This window comes from Mesoplodon bidens (genome assembly GCF_964165515.1).
Source record: "Mesoplodon bidens genome assembly, chromosome: 16".
NCBI classification, from domain to species: domain Eukaryota; kingdom Metazoa; phylum Chordata; class Mammalia; order Artiodactyla; family Ziphiidae; genus Mesoplodon; species Mesoplodon bidens.
Genome location: NC_138173.1, coordinates 77,095,427 through 77,111,575, shown reverse-complemented (window position 1 = coordinate 77,111,575; position 16,149 = coordinate 77,095,427). Strand labels below are relative to the sequence as shown.

General features: G+C 62.7%; 1 protein-coding gene across 2 annotated transcripts in view; it reads left to right on the top strand.

The window, feature by feature from the left end:
• The window catches only part of ZC3H3 (zinc finger CCCH-type containing 3), a 79,169-nt gene that overhangs the window by 48,826 nt on the left and 14,194 nt on the right, over positions 1-16,149 (top strand). For both annotated transcript variants that reach the window (XM_081258849.1, XM_081258850.1), the window contains exons 5-9: positions 3,378-3,565; positions 8,983-9,025; positions 9,100-9,261; positions 9,344-9,413; positions 11,358-11,489. In XM_081258849.1, coding sequence (XP_081114975.1) covers positions 3,378-3,565; positions 8,983-9,025; positions 9,100-9,261; positions 9,344-9,413; positions 11,358-11,489 — 595 coding nt within the window. The remainder of the gene's footprint in view (positions 1-3,377; positions 3,566-8,982; positions 9,026-9,099; positions 9,262-9,343; positions 9,414-11,357; positions 11,490-16,149) is intronic.

Below are 16,149 nucleotides of genomic sequence, written 5' to 3'. Positions count from 1 at the left end.
CACGCTTAATACCTTTCCTATTTTCCAGCGTTAATGAAATTTCCTGGCGGCATGGGCCTGCCGGACGGATGGGAGAAGCCTTTAGATCTGAGGCTCCTGTTGTAGAAAAGGAATTACAGGCCCTTGCTGCGAGGGCAGGCGCGTTCTCTGGGTCCTTGGCCCTGCTATTATCTCATTAATTTTATCCCCTCTTCTCAATACAGTTCGTTTCCAAAGGCTGTCCTCTCCATTAGGGTAACAATTTACTGGAGTGCTGTGACACCCACGGCAATGAAAAGCTACAAGGCGTTTGGGGCGGGGCCGCCCCCCAGCCCACTGTTCCAGCCCCCGCCTGCCCGGCACCTGCCGGGCCACAGGTCCCAAGCCAGCGGGGCCAGCGGGAGAGGGAAGGGCGGAGGCGGCTCTGCGAGATGGCCCTCGCCAGCCCTCCCCGAGCTCTCTGGGTGCATCCACCTCCCCCAGGCAGCCCCAGGGCACCATCTGGGAATGCAGCTTCTCCCAGCTTGGCTCCCAGGCTCCTGGGGTGCCCCTGGGAGCTGTGGCTCCAGGGCTGTTCTCGCGCTGCAGCCCTGCGCCCGGGCACGCGGGGTCCTCGGGCCCAGGTGTGAGCACAGACTGTGAGCACAGAGCCGGCGCCTCGGAGCAGGAGGCCTGCTGCGCCTCCACTCCTCCCAGAGGCCCGCGGTCGCCCCGTCACTGCACCAGAGCCCAGGGGCATGGCTTTTCGGGTCGGAAGGGGGATGGATCGGTTGGTCGTGTTCATCCATAAGAAGAATCAACATTGTCCCGAGAAAGAAATGTCACCTGAGATGGGCATTTTAGCTGTAAGAGCAAATCGCGGAAGACAGTGACTAACGGGGCCACTTCTTCTCCTGGGGGCGGCGGGTGGCCAGCAACAGCCCCAGACTGAGGCTTCTCCGTGCGCAGAGCTGTGGGACGCAGGCCCTCGTGGGGGGCCGCCTGAGGGGGCCGGCACACGCTCTGCCCTGAAGCTTCCAGTTCCTTCCGACCCCAGGACCTGCCTGGGCGGGGCCTCCCCTCCCTTGGGCTGCCACGTGCTGCTTGAACCCCACGGCGTCGCCTGCGTGGCTGCCTCGGGGGGCGGTGGTCTGTCCCTGTCCAGCCTCAGCCAGGAGCGCATGCCCACAGGTGGGGAGCTTCCTCACCCCTCGAAGGGCCTGACTCCCTTCTTCCCCACCGTCTCTCACGCTTGATGGGGGCCAGCGCCGTGGGCGGAGGGAGAGGCAGGTGGGAGAGGGGGCGCCCCTGGTAACGGGAGGGGCGGCTGAGCGCGTCTTTGTTCCCAGCAAGCGCAGTCCCACGATTGCGACGCACGGCCTGTGCGGGAGGCTGGGGGCTGTCCCTGAGCAGCCACCCCACGGTGAGGGCCTGAGTGCCACGAGCAGCCGGCGCTCTGGGGGGCGACCCTGGGTGCACAGATGGGGGGACCCCGATGCTGCCCCTGGCCCGGGACTGGCAGATGAAAGGGCAGCTGCTTTGTGGGCGGGGAGACCTCTGAGGGCTCGGGACAGTGCAGCACTGGGGGCCGGGGCTGTCGGGGGCCTCTCAGCCTCGGGCTAAGTGAGCTGTGGTGACCACTGGCCTGGGCTCTGCTCTCAGCCTTGGGGATCAGGACTCAGGCCAAGCTGTGCCTTTCGGACAGCAGCCACAGCTCCTGCAGAGGGTCCCGGGCTCCCAAGGCCGACAGCGCTCTGCGGTGAGGGGAGGAGACCCCAGCCAGCCCTGCCCCTCCTCACATCTCCACCTGGCCTTGGTGTGAGCGCAGGGGACAGGGCAGGTGCCCACTGGACATGCAGATGCCCTGAGGCCAAGGCGGGTAGACCTGCGGTCCCAAGGTCCGGGAGAGCCTGGAGGTCTGGCTCCTCCCCCAGAGGATGCCCACGTGCCCCGTGAGAGGGCAGCTGGAGCCTGTCGGCACGGCCAGCGTGAGCCGGGCTGCCGAGGACCCTTGGCAGGAGTCCTTTGCTCCAAGATTGGTGCTTGTGAACTTAAGTTTTAATTAAGGGAAACTGGGTTACGCGCCTTCTGGCAGGCCTCCTCGGCTTCCCGCCTGACGCTGCTGCTTCAGGTCCCCAGCGCCCGGCTCACTCGGCTGGTTAGAACGACCCCCAACTCGCAGATGGAGAGACAGGGGCCTAGGGGTGGACCAGCTTGCGTGCTAGGGTGCCCGGAGGCCTGCCGTGTCCCGTCTGCACTTCAGACCCAGGTCTGGGCCCCCTCCCTGGCCCTAGGGAGCCAGGAAAGGGTGTGCTGCTGCCCAGGTGGAGTTGGGGTTCATATGCTCCCAGGGGAAGGGGCTGCGGGGCGTGGGGGCCTCAGCGGGAGCACTTTGGAGAACCCAGGGGGAGGGTGCCATGTGTGCCCCAGGACGGGCCCTGACTTCAGCTGGCTCCTCTGCTGGGCCCCAAGCTGCTGCTGGCGGCACTGCCTGCAGTAGGGCCACCCTCCTCACACCCTGCCCTCCTGCTGCTTGGGGGCCATCTTCGGGTAGAGGTGATGCTCATGCGACAGCTGGTGCTCCCTTGCCCAGGTTTGCCAGGGGGGCCCGAACGTACACTGGGCGGTGACAGCGGGATGAGCAGAATCTGAGCTCATAGGGAATTAAGCTCAATTTGCATAAGCAGATTCCTGCTGAAACAAACCACCGAGGGCCAAGGCCAAGTCCTTCTGGAGCCCTGAGGCCCTGGGCAGCGGGAGGGCCTTGGAGCCCTCGTGGCAGCTCGGGGAGCAGGTCCACCAGGGCAGCTGCAGGCCCACCATCTGTGGGACCTGAGTCTGGGGGTGTGTGGCCGCTGCCCGCTGTGTGTCTGTCGGGGGACTTCTCCCGACCCGTCTGCCCTTGGGCTGGCCTGGGCGTCTGCTAACCCCAGGACAGGCGGCTCAGCCCTCTGCCAGCCTTTGACCTCAAGGAGACTTCCGTCTTTCCCCCGACACAGCTTGCCGGCGGGAGCGGGGTCTGTGAGCCTGTCCCCTCCCAGTCTCCACGCAGGGCCCTCCGTGCAGTGGAAGGAGAGGCAGGGAGGGCGGGCAGTGGAGCTTGCTGACCCCACAGCACAGCCTTCCCAAAGCCGGGGTGGCACCACTGGAGCAGCGTCCAGGAGGTGTTCCCGGGCAGTGGTGATGGCCAAAGGCCTTGGAGTAGACCCTCAGGGCCACCTTAGTGCAAGCGCTGAGGGCACAAAGGAGCCCCCTCGAAGCCATGTCGCAGGGGTGCGCGTGTCGGAGGGGGAGGCTCAGTCCCAGCCTGGTTGGTGGGGTTGAGGGTGCCCCCTCCCGTGCCAATGGAGGGCGGGGGACAGAGGTTTCCCGACCGCGGGCCCTGGGGCTGGGCTGACAGGCGTTCCCTGTCCTTGCAGGTCCTTGGTGCTGAACGGCCTGCGTACTGCAGCAGCCAGTGGGAAAGCCCAGCCCGGCTCCCCTCGGTGGCGGAACAAAGGCTACCGTTGCATCGGAGGCGTCCTCTACAAGGTGTCGGCCAACAAGCTCTCCAAGACCTATGGCCGGCCCGGCGGCGACGGGGGCAGCAGGTCCCTCCTGCGCGCAGGTGAGGCTCCTGGCGGGTGAGGGCTGCGCGTGCGCCGTTGCTCCAGACTGGCCACCCGTCTGAGGCCCCAGGCCTTGGGCTCTCCCGGAGCCGGCCGGGGCCGAGGGAGGGCTTCCCAGACAGCGCACCAGCCCCAGGGCCATTTCACTCCTGCTCGAAGAGCCTCAGGAATTGCCCCTCACAAGGCTGGCAGCGGCCACGATGGGGAGGCCCCCCAGGGATGGCTTGGGTGCACCTGCCTCTTGCTTGGCTAAGCCGCCTCTGATTTTCTGTGTTTTGCTCCTGGACAAAGGAGATGAGCCAGGTATGGTACACGCGGCCTGGGCGAGGGAGCACCTGAGGCTGCAGTGCCTAATCGCTTTGGCAACGCCTCCCCGCCGTGCCTGGAGGCCGTCACCACCACATGCGCCCCCGCGGCCTGGGAAACAGGCCGCGGAGAAGGAGATGCTTTGGATTTGCTTATTGTGCACATTAACTAGAAAAATATTTTGGTTTCAGTCCAGTTTTACTCTTCCTTTGCTGTCGAAAAGGGAAAAAAATGGGGAGAGGTTGCAGGTGGTCTGGGGATTGCACAGGCCCAGCTACCCCAGCCCCCAGCCCGACCCGCCCAAAGGGGCAGGAGGGAGAAGAGGCCTGGGCCAGGGAGGAGGCGGCGCATGGGTGACAGCCGGAGGGCCCCTCCTGGAAGCCCTGCCTCTCTTCTCCCAGGGCCTCTGTCTGTTGCCCTGGGGTGCCTGGCTGCCTAATTCCAGGCCAGGTGCCCCGGGCTCCCCAGGACAGGCACTCTCCCCCCGCCTGTGCCTGTTTCCCACCTTGAGGGGTTGGGCTGTGTGACCTCTCAGGGCCTCTGCCTTGACCTCGAGAGCTTGGTGGTGGAGGAGCATGGGCAGAGCCCTGGCCGGGCCTCCTCGGGGGCCAGGGGATGCCCTGAGGCCAAGGCAGGTAGATCTGCGGTCCCACCCCGATTGCTTCTGACACCAGAGCTCAGCGGGCCTGTAGCACGCGCGCTCGTGGCCTGTGGGGCCCACACGCAGCTGTGGGCATCTCAGAGGGCAGGGACCTCAGACCACTCCTCTGTCCATGGCCGCTTCCAGCCTGCTGCTTCCCCTGAGCTGGGCCCCTCACAGGGCTGCCACAGCCAGGCCTGCTGGTGGGCTGGACAGGGCCGTGGGTGCCCGGGCATCCAGACAAACCCACAGGGCTTGCAGCGGCTGCTCGGCGGAGTGGCCATCTGGCGGCCCGAGGGACCAAGCCTCTCCGTGGGCCCGACCTCTGGCCCCGGCTATGCCCGAGCCCCCCCGCCCCAGCCCACGACTGGCCCAGCAGGCAGGACCCCGGCTCCCCTCCCTGCTGTGCTCCCTTGGGCTGGACAGGTTGTGGTTTGGGGCCATCCTGGCCCTCTCCGGGACCCTGGGCTGCACGTGAGCCTGATCCGAAATGGGCCGGTGGGCCTGTGGGACGGGGCTGCACCTGCCACCTGGGCTCCTGGCGTCCCCTCACATCCCTCGCGTCCACATCCAGGCGGAGGAGAGGCTCCTGGAGGCTGAGAGGAAGAAGCGGGTTTGGACTCAGCCTGCCCACAGGCATCGCGGGGCCCCATGTTCGAGCTGCCTGCTGGGCGCTGGGCCCCGGGTCTGAGCCAGCTGCCACCCCGGGGTGCAGTCAGAGCAGGTGGGAGGGGCCGGCGTTAGGGACTGTGGGGCATGGCCCCGCCGCCTGAGCTGGCAGCTGGCCGGGGGGGGCTGCGACACTTCTCCCCAGGGAGGATGCCACGCTGAGCCCGCTGCCCTCCAAGTGCTGAGCTCCGCAGAACCCCACCTCCCCGCTCAGACAGAGCAGCAGGGACTGGACGGCTGCAGGGTAGCGCCCTGGCCTTCCCCACCCCTCTCCCCCCAGCCCTCCAGCCTCTGGGCGATTAGGTGAGGACAGGGGCCTCCTCCCTGCCAACCCGCCCCTGCAGGCCACAGCGGCCCACACCCTGCTGACTAACTAGCCTGCTGGCTGCCACGGGGCAGCCCTGGGGCTCAGCCCTCCCACCTCAGGGTCGGGGCAGGGAGGTGGGGTTTGGAGCACAGACCACAGGGCAGCCTGTCCTGGGGGCACGAGGGCGGCCCAACACAGCACCAGCTGCCTGGACCCCTGTACGGGTGGCCGACTCTTGGCTATAAGGAAGGTGGATTGCTCCCAGCTGTGGGAATGCCTGTGGACCAGCAGCCCACTTAGGTGAATGATAATTAAAGAAATAAATTTTCTCCTCCGGAGTCACAGAACTTTGACTCCAGTGAGGAAGTGCCTCCTTGGGAGGGGGCGGGGCTCCACCCCCTCTCCTCCTGGCTGCCCGCCCCTCTGGGAGAGCATCAGCCCCCGGGTGGGGTGCCCGATCCATCCCAGGCTTCGTTGGGGAGAGCCTTGCCCTGCCCAGCTCCCGAGCCCCAGGGGCAGGGCCTTCTAGCAGGCACACCTTGCTTCCCTGGAACCCCGGGCCCAAGTACTTCCTCCCATGTCTAAGGTCTGCCCGCCCAAAGGGCCCAACCCTGGGACCCCTCCCCATATGCTTTGGCCTGGAACCTGGCGGGGGTCCTCCCAGGCAGGAGCTCTGATGGGGGCTCCACTGGGCCTGGCCTGTGCCTCGGCCCCAAGAGCCAGCAGGTCCCTGCAGTGGAGCAGAAGCCGCGAGTCCCCCTGCCAGAGCCGCCGTGCTCAGCCTGGGCTGCAGGCCTGCCTCCCAGGCTTCTTCTGCGCCCCAGGCCCCAGACCCCAGACCGGGGCAGACGTAGGCTGTGGTGGGCAGTCTCCCTGCTGCTGACCTGCCACCATGAGCCCTGGGCAGGTAGTGCGGGGTGGGGTTGGGGGGGGCAGTCTGAGTCGCTGCCTGGGCGGGGGCTGCCTCACCGCCTGAGTCTATTTTGGGAAGACCCCTGGGAGGTGCAAGCTCTCCAGAAGGCTCAGTGCCTCCTGCTCTGAGGTCGCCAAGGGTTTTCAGCTGACCTTTTCAGCGCCTCCATGCCTCTTTTCAAACAGCTACTTTATGTGCATTTTTTAGCACTGCAAAGAATTTGAAAAGGTGCCCCCTGTTCTTGTAAAAACTCCTACCGGGCCCTGCACTGGCATTTTTTTAAGAGCAGAAGTGGAAAGAGGAGTAAACCTGCCAGCCCCCCGCCCCGACCAGAGGCCAGGCCTGCGGGCCGGTCTGACAGGCAGGCACATGACGCCAGCGGTCCCTGGCGGGAGCAGATGGCGCCACAGCGTCACTGGCAGCCTGGGTGACTGCCCCGGAAGCCGCGCTCACCCACAGTGGTCAGATTGCACTGTCACCCTCAGGCTGGCAGGTGGAGGGCCGCCGCGTGCCGTCTGGACCGGCCTCCACTGCCACCCCGAGGATGGGTGTCCCCGGCCTGGAAACCAGACTCCAGTATGGCCTGGAGCCGTCCTAAGACCCCTCCCCGCCAGCCCTCACGCTCTGAGGCCCCTCTCTCCCTTCTGTGTCATCGCGTTCCCTCCCCCCATTCACACACAGTAACTCAGCCGCCTGGGCCACCGTGCAGAGCGCTTCCCTCCCGCGGGGGTCTCACGGCACAGCCCTGGAGCTGCCGTTTTTAACTTGAGGAGACTGAGGCTCAGAGGAGGGCAGACATTGGCCAGAGGGCAGCTCCAGCCGGGCCCAGAACGGGCTCACAGAGCGTCCAGGGAGTGGTCAGGGCTTAGCAGAGGGTGGGCTGTGGAGGAGGGCGTCTGAGGGTCCGGCCTGTGGGGCGCAAAGGGGTTTGGGTTTGGACAGGCCGAGTGAAGTGTCAGAACACTGGTGTGACTGGGTGTAGAGCTCGGGAGACCAAGCTGAGCGGGCCCTGGGAAAGGACACCCTGGGGCGAGCCAGGGAGAGGGCCCTACAGGTGACAGGAGGGCCGCCTGCCCAGGCCTCCCACGCGGCTCCGGCTCCGGTGGGGGGGGCTCGGGGCCAGGCAGCTTGGGGGCGTCCCTTTTTAAACCTGGGATGCTTTGTCATCGCCTCAGGTCCCTAGAATTTCTGAGTGATGTCACTCGTGCCTCCGGCTGCCGGATCCATTTCAACAGCTGCCTGTGGGAAACCGGATCTGGTCTGGGAAGGGTCATGTGTGTGCTGAGGAACTGTGGCCATCCTGAGCAGCTCTCACCCTGCCCGGCCCGCCTTGGTCCTGGGGAGTGACCTGCTATCAAAAAGGCAGGCGGGATCCGTATATTAGCCCGGGTGCCCCTTCTGTAGGGTGAGCTCACACTGCAGAAGACAGTGCCACCCGCCTGCCCCGCATCCCCTGCCCCCAGGACCCAGCCCCACCCAGACCCCAGCTGCCCTGGCTGAGCGTTCACTTGTTCCCTTCCTGTCGCCACTGACCACTTTGTGAGCAACTCCCCTTCAGGCCACAGTCAGTGACCTCAGAGAGGCCTTGCTTGGTCTGTGCCCTTGGGGTTTTGGGGAGTGTCTTACGAGGTGCCTCCGAAACTGTGTGGAGCGGGTTCCCGCCAGGGCCTCCAGCCACACGACACAGGCCGCGGTCGGCACACGGCTTCCTCAGGGCCTGGGAGTGAGGACTTCAGGATTTGTGGCCATACACATCTTTTTTGTTTTTATCTTACGACGCTTTAAATAAGCTATTCTTAGCTACTGCAGAACCAGGTGGCATTCCCAGACCCCACTCAGGTCACGCGTCCCTGGGTTCTCCTCTAGGCAGAGGGAGGTGGCAGGGAAGCCCCACCACCCACTGTTCCTGGGACAACTTGCCTTGAGGCAAGACCACTGGCCAGGGACTTCCCTGGTGGTGCAGTGGTTAAGAATCCTCCTGCCAACGCAGGGGACGCGGGTTCGAGCCCTGGTCCGGGAAGATCCCACATGCCGCGGAGCAACTAAGCCCGTGCGCCACAACTGCTGAGCCTGTGCTCTAGAGCCCGCGAGCCACAGCTACCAAGCCCGCGTGCCGCAACTACTGAAGCCCGCGCACCTAGAGCCCGTGCTCCGCAACAAGAGAAGCCACCGCAGTGAGAAGCCCACGCACCGCTACGAAGAGTAGCCCCCGCTCGCTGCAACTCGAGAAAGCCCATGCATAGCAACGAAGACCCAACGCAGCCAAAAATAAATAAATTAATTAATTTTAAAAAAGACCACTGGCCAGCAACCAGGGTGGCCTCGGGGAGCTGTGCCACCAGACCTGGTCCCTGAGCCTTTGTCCCCGCCCGCTTCTGCCGTCTCGCCTCGGCCTCTCCCCTGCACGGGGCTGGGAGGTGGCTTGGCAGGGGCCCAGGAGGGCAAGCGGTTTCCTGGAGGGGCGGCAGTGCCCGAGCTGAGGGTGGGGCATCCCAGGGGGCCGGTGCCAAGCAGGTGAGCAGGGAGAGGGCAGAGCCTGGGGCGGTGGGCCTGGAGTGACCCGGCCTCTCCCCCCCGACAGGCCGCTTGGACCCTGCCAGCAGCTGCAGCCGCTCCCTGGCCAGGTACGTCCCTTGGGGTTGGGGGCGGGGGTGCTCCCTGCCCTCCCGGGGCTCACGGATGTCTGCCCCCTCCCCAGCCGGGCCGTGCAGCGCAGCCTGGCCATCGTGCGGCAGGCGCGGCAGAGGCGGCGGCGGAGGAAGGAGGAGTACTGCATGTACTACAACCGCTTCGGCAGGTGCAACCGCGGCGAGCACTGCCCCTACATCCACGACCCCGAGAAGGTGGCTGTGTGCACCAGGTGCGCCCGCCAGGGCCTCCCTGTGGGTGGGGTGGGGGCTGCTCCGGGCTCCCCGCCCCTCACACCCTCCCTGTTGGCCTAGGTTTGTTCGGGGCACGTGCAAGAAGACAGACGGGACCTGCCCCTTCTCCCACCACGTCTCCAAGGAGAAGGTGAGCTGTCCCCTGTCCCCTGTGCCTGTGGGGCCGGGGGTGGGACCTGGAGGCTCTGCCCCTCCGTCCCGCCACGTGCCCGGTGGCCCCCAGGTGTGCCTGGGCTTGGCGAGGGGCAGCTGTGTGGGGCCGGGCCGTGGCGGAGGGGGGCACACAGCTGGGCCGCCCACAGTGCGGGAAGCTCTGAGGTCAGGGGTCAGTGCTGGCCGGGGGGCCGCCCGCCGCCCGGAGCGGGGGCTGCAGCGGGTCAGGGGAGGCGGGATCAGGCGGAGGCGCTGCTGCTGCTGCAGCTTTTCCCCTTGAGGAACTTGAGAAGAATCAGCATTTTTCTCCCTAGTAGAGCTTCGAAACTCTGCTGTGAGCAATTTGGAAATTCACGTCGAGTTTCGGGTTCATTAGCTCCGGCTCCAAAGCCGGTGCAGGCTCTGAGCTGTCTAACGGGGAAGCCCCGCACCAGCGCCCTGAATTAATGTTATTGTTATTTGTGTGGACGTGCTGGGTGCAAACAAGGTTAATTGAAATGAGAACGCAGTTTCCTCTTGATAACGGTGCTGACAGCTAGAGGAGCTCCGTTTGGTGCAAGAGTTGGCTTTATTACCCCTTTTTATTAGCGCTAATTTGGGCCCTGTATCAAAACGCACATTAAGGGAATTGTCTGCCGCCGCAGCACTGCCAGCCCCAGGCCGGCCGCTCCCTTCTGCGCTGCAGTTAAAAGACAATTAAAAATAGTCTCCTCTCTAAATCACCCTTTGTTTCTCTGCTTTCTCTCCTTCCTTCCTCAGCTGTAGTCATATTCAGTTCCCCCCGACCCCACGCCTCTCCCCAGAAAAGTGGCTTTTTGAAGCTCCTGTGTGTCCTCTGCAGGCAGGCAGGAGTCCAGTGGGGTGCAGTGAGGAGTCCGGCCGGGAGAGGCCAGCAGTGGGGGGGTGCCCGGGGACCATGTGGGCAGGGCAGGCAGGTCTGACAGCAGAGGGAGGAGGCCCCCGAGAGGTGTCAGGCCTGTGGAAGGTGTGAGACCTACAGGGTGACAGCTGTGTGAGCTCCTGGCAAGGTCCCATCGCCCCAGGAGGCTGGCCTGCAGGAGGAGCAGGGCTCACCCCAGGGGCCCCAACCGAGGAGTCCTCGCTGCCTGGAAGAGTGGCGGCTTCAGGGGTCAGCATGGGCGACTTCAGAGGCACACACCCTCCCTTCCCGCCGTCTGCTGGCCCTCAGGCCTGAGTCCCCGCATGGAGGGAGAAGGGGGGCTGCCCACCCTGTGTCCCCCACCAGGTCTCCCTTGGGCCCACCTGCCGATGGGCCAGGGTGCTGGGAGCCTGCCCCCCCGCACCAGTCCTCCACAGTGCCCGCCTGCGGGCAATGCTCAGCAGAGCCCCGTGGCCAGGCTTCACCAGGCCAAGTCAGGTCTCCAGTTCACGGACGCTGCCAGGTGTCCACGCATCAGGCAGCTGGAAACTCTGCTGGATTTCAGGCCCTATGGGCTGACACCCCACCTAGAGCCCCCCACGCGCTGCCTCCCTCCTACCCCCAAGCCCTGCTCTTCTAGACCAACCTCCTCCTGGCCCATGCCGCCCCAGCCCTACACCCTGGAAACCAGGCAGGCTCGGGGCAGGTGATGGACTCAGGTGACGGCACATCTGGGCCTGAGCCAGCCTGCTGGGCTGGGTCCCCCGTCTCAGTATCCTCATCGGGACCGTGTGAGGGCAGACGTGCTCTGCCCGGGCGACCACGCCTTCTGGGGAGGCTGAGGGTCTGACTTCAGGGTGGGCGGCCCCTCTTGCTGGCCAGCACTGTGTTTATTTCCACAGTCAGTGTGTGGCCCATGCCTCGTGGTGGAGCCCTGGGTGGGGCCCTGGGGTCCCAGCGTTCCTGCCTGTGAAGTGGGGTGAGGAGGGGGGCTCGGGGGAAGTGGCCTGCCCTCAGCCTCACTGCCTTCCCACCCCCCAGATGCCCGTGTGCTCCTACTTCCTGAAAGGGATCTGCAGCAACAGCAACTGTCCCTACAGCCACGTCTACGTGTCCCGCAAGGCGGAGGTCTGCACCGACTTCCTCAAAGGCTACTGCCCGCTGGGTGCGAAGGTGAGGGGCGTGGTGGGGGGGCTCGCGGGTGTGTCCTCGCCCATCACGCTCACCCGTGGGCTCAGCTCAGCACCGGGGCTGCCGTTGTGGGAAAGCCCCCGGCAGCTGAGAAGCCCTCGGCGCCGCAGCTCCTGGGAGGGCCCGCCCCCGTGGGCCTGCGGGGCTTGGGGGGAGGCCGCACGGGCCTTGGGGGACCCCGGACAGGCCTCCTCGGTCCCGGTGCCCCGAGAGGGAGCCTCCTCAGCAGCCTAGGGGCTGCAGCAGGGCCCGCTGCCACCCTTTCCCCGCACACTTGTGAGTGACCGCCCTGCCTCGGGGACCCGTGGTCTGCCGTGGGGGACCAGGCCTGGGCCCTGGGTGTGGGGAGCACTGTCAGTGCGGGGCCAGCTCCCCGGCCCCGGACCTCACCCCTCCCTTCCCGCGCCGGCTCTGCAGTCGGTCCAGCCCTGCCCCGAATCCTCTTCCTCCTGCCCCAAGCCTAAGGGCTGGGCCCGGTCTGGGCCCCAAGCGGAGCCAGCCGTTACCCTGAGGGCGGCCCTTCCTGGAGGCGGGGCCCAGCAGGCAGCTCCAGAGCAGCCCAGGTGGGGCGGGGGGCAGGACCCCCGGAGGCTGGGGATGATTACTGTAAGAGATTCCATTTAAATGAAAATATCAAAGTGGTCTTTAAGGTCTGCCTCTATTAGTGGAAGTGCTTACTGCGTCCCTTTCGGGCTGCGAGGCTGCCCCGTGATGGATAGCAGCTTGTAATTATAGGTGGGAAAAGCGCTGAGCAGGCCGGATCCGGCGGGAGCAGAAGCAGCAGCCTGGGCCGGCGAGGGTTAATTTTATTCTCTAAATAATATAAAAAGTGCTGAGTCGTCACCTTGCTCCTGAAGTGGAAGTCCTCAGATGGGCCCCAGAGAGTTTATAATATTCCACTGAATCAAGTGGAATTGTTAACCTTGCTTCATAAAGCGCTGGCTTGTTAAAGAGGCGCGTTCCCTTTTCTTGTGAATAATTCAGGCCCCGAGTAGGTCTCTGCTCCTTCCCCTTTTCGGGGGCCAGGCGCTGCTCCTGGGCCTGAGGCTCAGAGGTCAGCCCCTCGTGTCTCCTCACTTTGTCCCTCCGGACTCTCAGGACACTTGGGGACACGGCGTCCTCCTGTGGGACGCCTGTCACCTCGGGTGGTCCAATGGCCACATGTCACGGGGTCACCGCCGCAGAGCTTTCTGCGCGAGCCCCGAGTCCCGTCACTCCTGGCGCTGGCGGTGGGGTCGCCTTGGTCCCTTGCTGTCGGGTCCGCGGAGCAGCTGTTAATGCACGTGCCATGGGGGACGCCACTGTGAGGCGCGGCGCTAACAGCCGTGCTGCTCTGTCCACCGCGCTCGGAGCACCGTCACCAGCGCTGCCCTCAGAGGGAGAGTGCCCCTTCCCTGCCTGCCCCCACCGGGAGTGGTTAGCATTGCAGACTCCGCGACTCCCATCGGGACCTCACTGTCGCTGTCCAGTTGCTCACGTGGTCCCAGGGTGCCTTCTGGCACTGCAGGACGCGCACCCCGCCCTGGAACGGCCGACCCTCCCAGCACCCTGGCTCCTCTTCCTTGTGTTCACAGCTTGTGGTCAGGGTGCTCACTGCAGCTGGGGTGTCGCACGTCTCCAGCGCCTCCTGCTGCAGCTCACGTGCAGTCTCATCCGCGGCCACCTCTGTACCGACAGTCCCCGCCCGGCTGTGTCCCGGCCCTTGTGCCTCCCTCACATACTCTCCTCGACCTCCTTCTCACCCTGCCCCTGCGTGTGTCAGGGTCCGGGCTTCCAGGGGCGCTCTGCCTGCTGGAGAGGCCCCTCCGCCCCTGTCCCCTGCTTCCTCCTGCCTTCCGGAGGCTCTCTGTCCCGGCATGTCAGTCTTTGGAGTCACAGACAGTGTCTCCTTGTCACCGCCTGATAACTTGCCCGGGTACCCTTTCTCAGGCTGAAATCCTTCCTGTTCTTATGGGAGTGTCCTTCCATTTTTCTCCATGTGGGTCTGGTTCCAGGATCTGCCCCCACTCAAGGCCACGCACCCCTCCTGCGCCTTCTCCAGTTTGGCTTTATGAGCTGCGATGAGGCAGGGTGGAGGCGAGGCTCCGGATGGGGCTCACACCCCAGTCCACTCGCGGCCGTGGCCCTGCACAAGGTGTTTACCCTCTGGGCCTCGGTTTCCTTTCTGTAAAATTGGGATAACGGTAGTGCTTACCACGTAGGAAGGTTGTGAAGATTAAGACGTTAGTGCAGGGGGCTTCCCTGGCGGCGCAGCGGCTAGGAACCTGCCTGCCAATGCAGGGGACACGTTTTCGAGCCCTGGTCCGGGAAGATCCCACCTGCCGCGGAGCAACTAAGCCCGTGAGCCACAACTGCTGAGCCCCCGTGCCGCAACTACTGAAGCCCACGCACCTAGGGCCCGTGCTCCGCAGCAAGGGAGGCCACCACAGTGGGAAGCACGCACACTGCAACGAGGGGTAGCCCCCGCTCACTGCAACTAGAGAAAGCCCACTGGAGCAACAAAGACCCAATCCAACCATAAATAAGTAAGTAAGTAAGTAAGTAAGTAAATACGTACATACGTACATACATTAGTGTAGCGCTTCACAGCCCTTTGAGCAGGCCCTGGGGTGTCAGGGAGGCTCCGCTGTCCCTGTTCACTAGCCTGTGGTGTGAGGTGCGACCTCGCTTCGTTTCTTCCACGTAGTCAGCCTTTCCCTGCAGATACGTGCTAAGCTGTCCGTTCTTTCCTCTCTGATTTGTGGTGCCACTTTTTAAAGCCAGCTTTATTGAGGTACGGTTTACATATCGCCCCATTCATCTGTTGCAAAGGTGTACGGTTCAGTAGGTTTTAGTAAGTTTACGAAGTTGTGCAGCCATCACCACCCCCCGGTGCTGGAGCATTTCCCTCACCCCAGAACATTCCCTCAAGCCTTTCTGTGGTCAGTCCTGTCTCTGCTGGCCCCCCACCCCACCCCCAGGACACACTGACGTACCTCCGTCTGCCTGAACCTGTCTTTTGTGGGCAGCGCACAGGAGGGAGTCCTACCATGCAGACTTCGGCGTCTGGCTTCTGTCGTGAACATGTTTTTGAGGGTCGTCGTGCTGTGGTCTCGAGCAGCACACGAGCGGCCCTCCACTGTGTGCAGGGACCACTTTCTGTTTCTCCGCTCATCGGGGGATGGGCACTTGGGTTGTGGCCAGTGGGGCTGTTTGGAGTGAGCCTGCTGTGAGCGTCTGCGGGTCTCAGTGTGGACACAGCCTGCAGGGATAGCCGCCTGCACTGGTCCAGCTCCCACCAGGAATGAGTGAGGGTCTCATTTTGTCACTTCCTTGCCAGCACCTGCCAGCCCTGTCACCCGTTTAAGTGCACAGTACAGTGGTTTTTGGTGTATTACATTTTTAATTTTGTAATTGTAGTAAACTAAATATAACATAACGTTTGCCCTTGTTGAGTATACAGTTCAGTGGCATTAATTACATTTACAATACTGTACAACACCACCACTGTCTATTTCCAAAACTCTTCACAGCATCTCTATAAACAGTCGGTAATGACTTCCTGTTCCCCCTCTCTTGTGTTTTTCCCTTGTGTTTCCCTATAAGAGTTTTATAGTTTTAGCTCTAAAGTTTAGGTCTTTGGTCCATTTTGAGTTAATTTTTGCATATGATATTAAATAAGGACCCAACTTCATTCTTTTGCAAATGGATATCCAGTTTTCCCAGCACCACTTTTTTTTTTTAATATTTATTCATTAATTTATTTATTTGGTTGTGCCGGATCTTAGTTGCAGCAGCCAAGCTCCTTAGTTGCGGCACCAGGGCTCCTTAGTTGTGGTGTGCGGGCTCCTTAGTTGTGGCATGTGAACTCTTAGTTGCGGCATGCATGTGGGATCTAGTTCCCTGACCAGGGATCGAACCCAGGCCCCCTGCATTGGGAGCACGGAGTCTTATCTACCGTGCCACCAGGGAAGTCCCAGCATTGCTTGTTGAAGACTGTCCTTTCCTCATTGAATGGTCTTGACACCATTGTTGAAAATTTATTGACCATACTTGAGATGGTTTATTTCTGGCTTCTCTTTTCTATTACATTGGTCTATATGTTTGTGTTTTGATTACTATAGCTTTATAATAAGTTTTGAAATCAGGAAATATGAATCCCTCAAACTTTGTTCTTCTTCTTCAAAGGTTGTTTTGGCTATTTGGGGTTCCTTGAGATTCCATGTAAATTTTTGGATGGGTTTTTCTATTTCTGTTTTTTTTTTTTTTACAAGGCCTTTGGGATTTTAATAGGGATTGCATTAGCTCTGTATATCACTTTTGGTAGTCTTGTCACCTTAACAATATTAGGTCTTCCAGTCCATGAATGCATGATGTGTTTTCATTTATTTAGACCCTCATTAATTTTTTTCAGCAGTATTTTGTAGTTTTCAGTGTATAAGTCTTTTGCCTCCTTGGTTAAATTTACTCCTGAGTGTTGGGCTTCCCTGGTGGCCCAGTGGTTAGGAATCCACCTGCCAATGCAGGGGACACGGGTTCGAGCCCTGGTCCGGGAAGATCCCACATGCTGCGGAGCAACTAAGCCCGTGAGTCACAACTACTGAGCCTGCGCTCTAGAGCCCACGAGCCACAACTACTGAAGCCTGAGCGCCTAGAGCCTGCT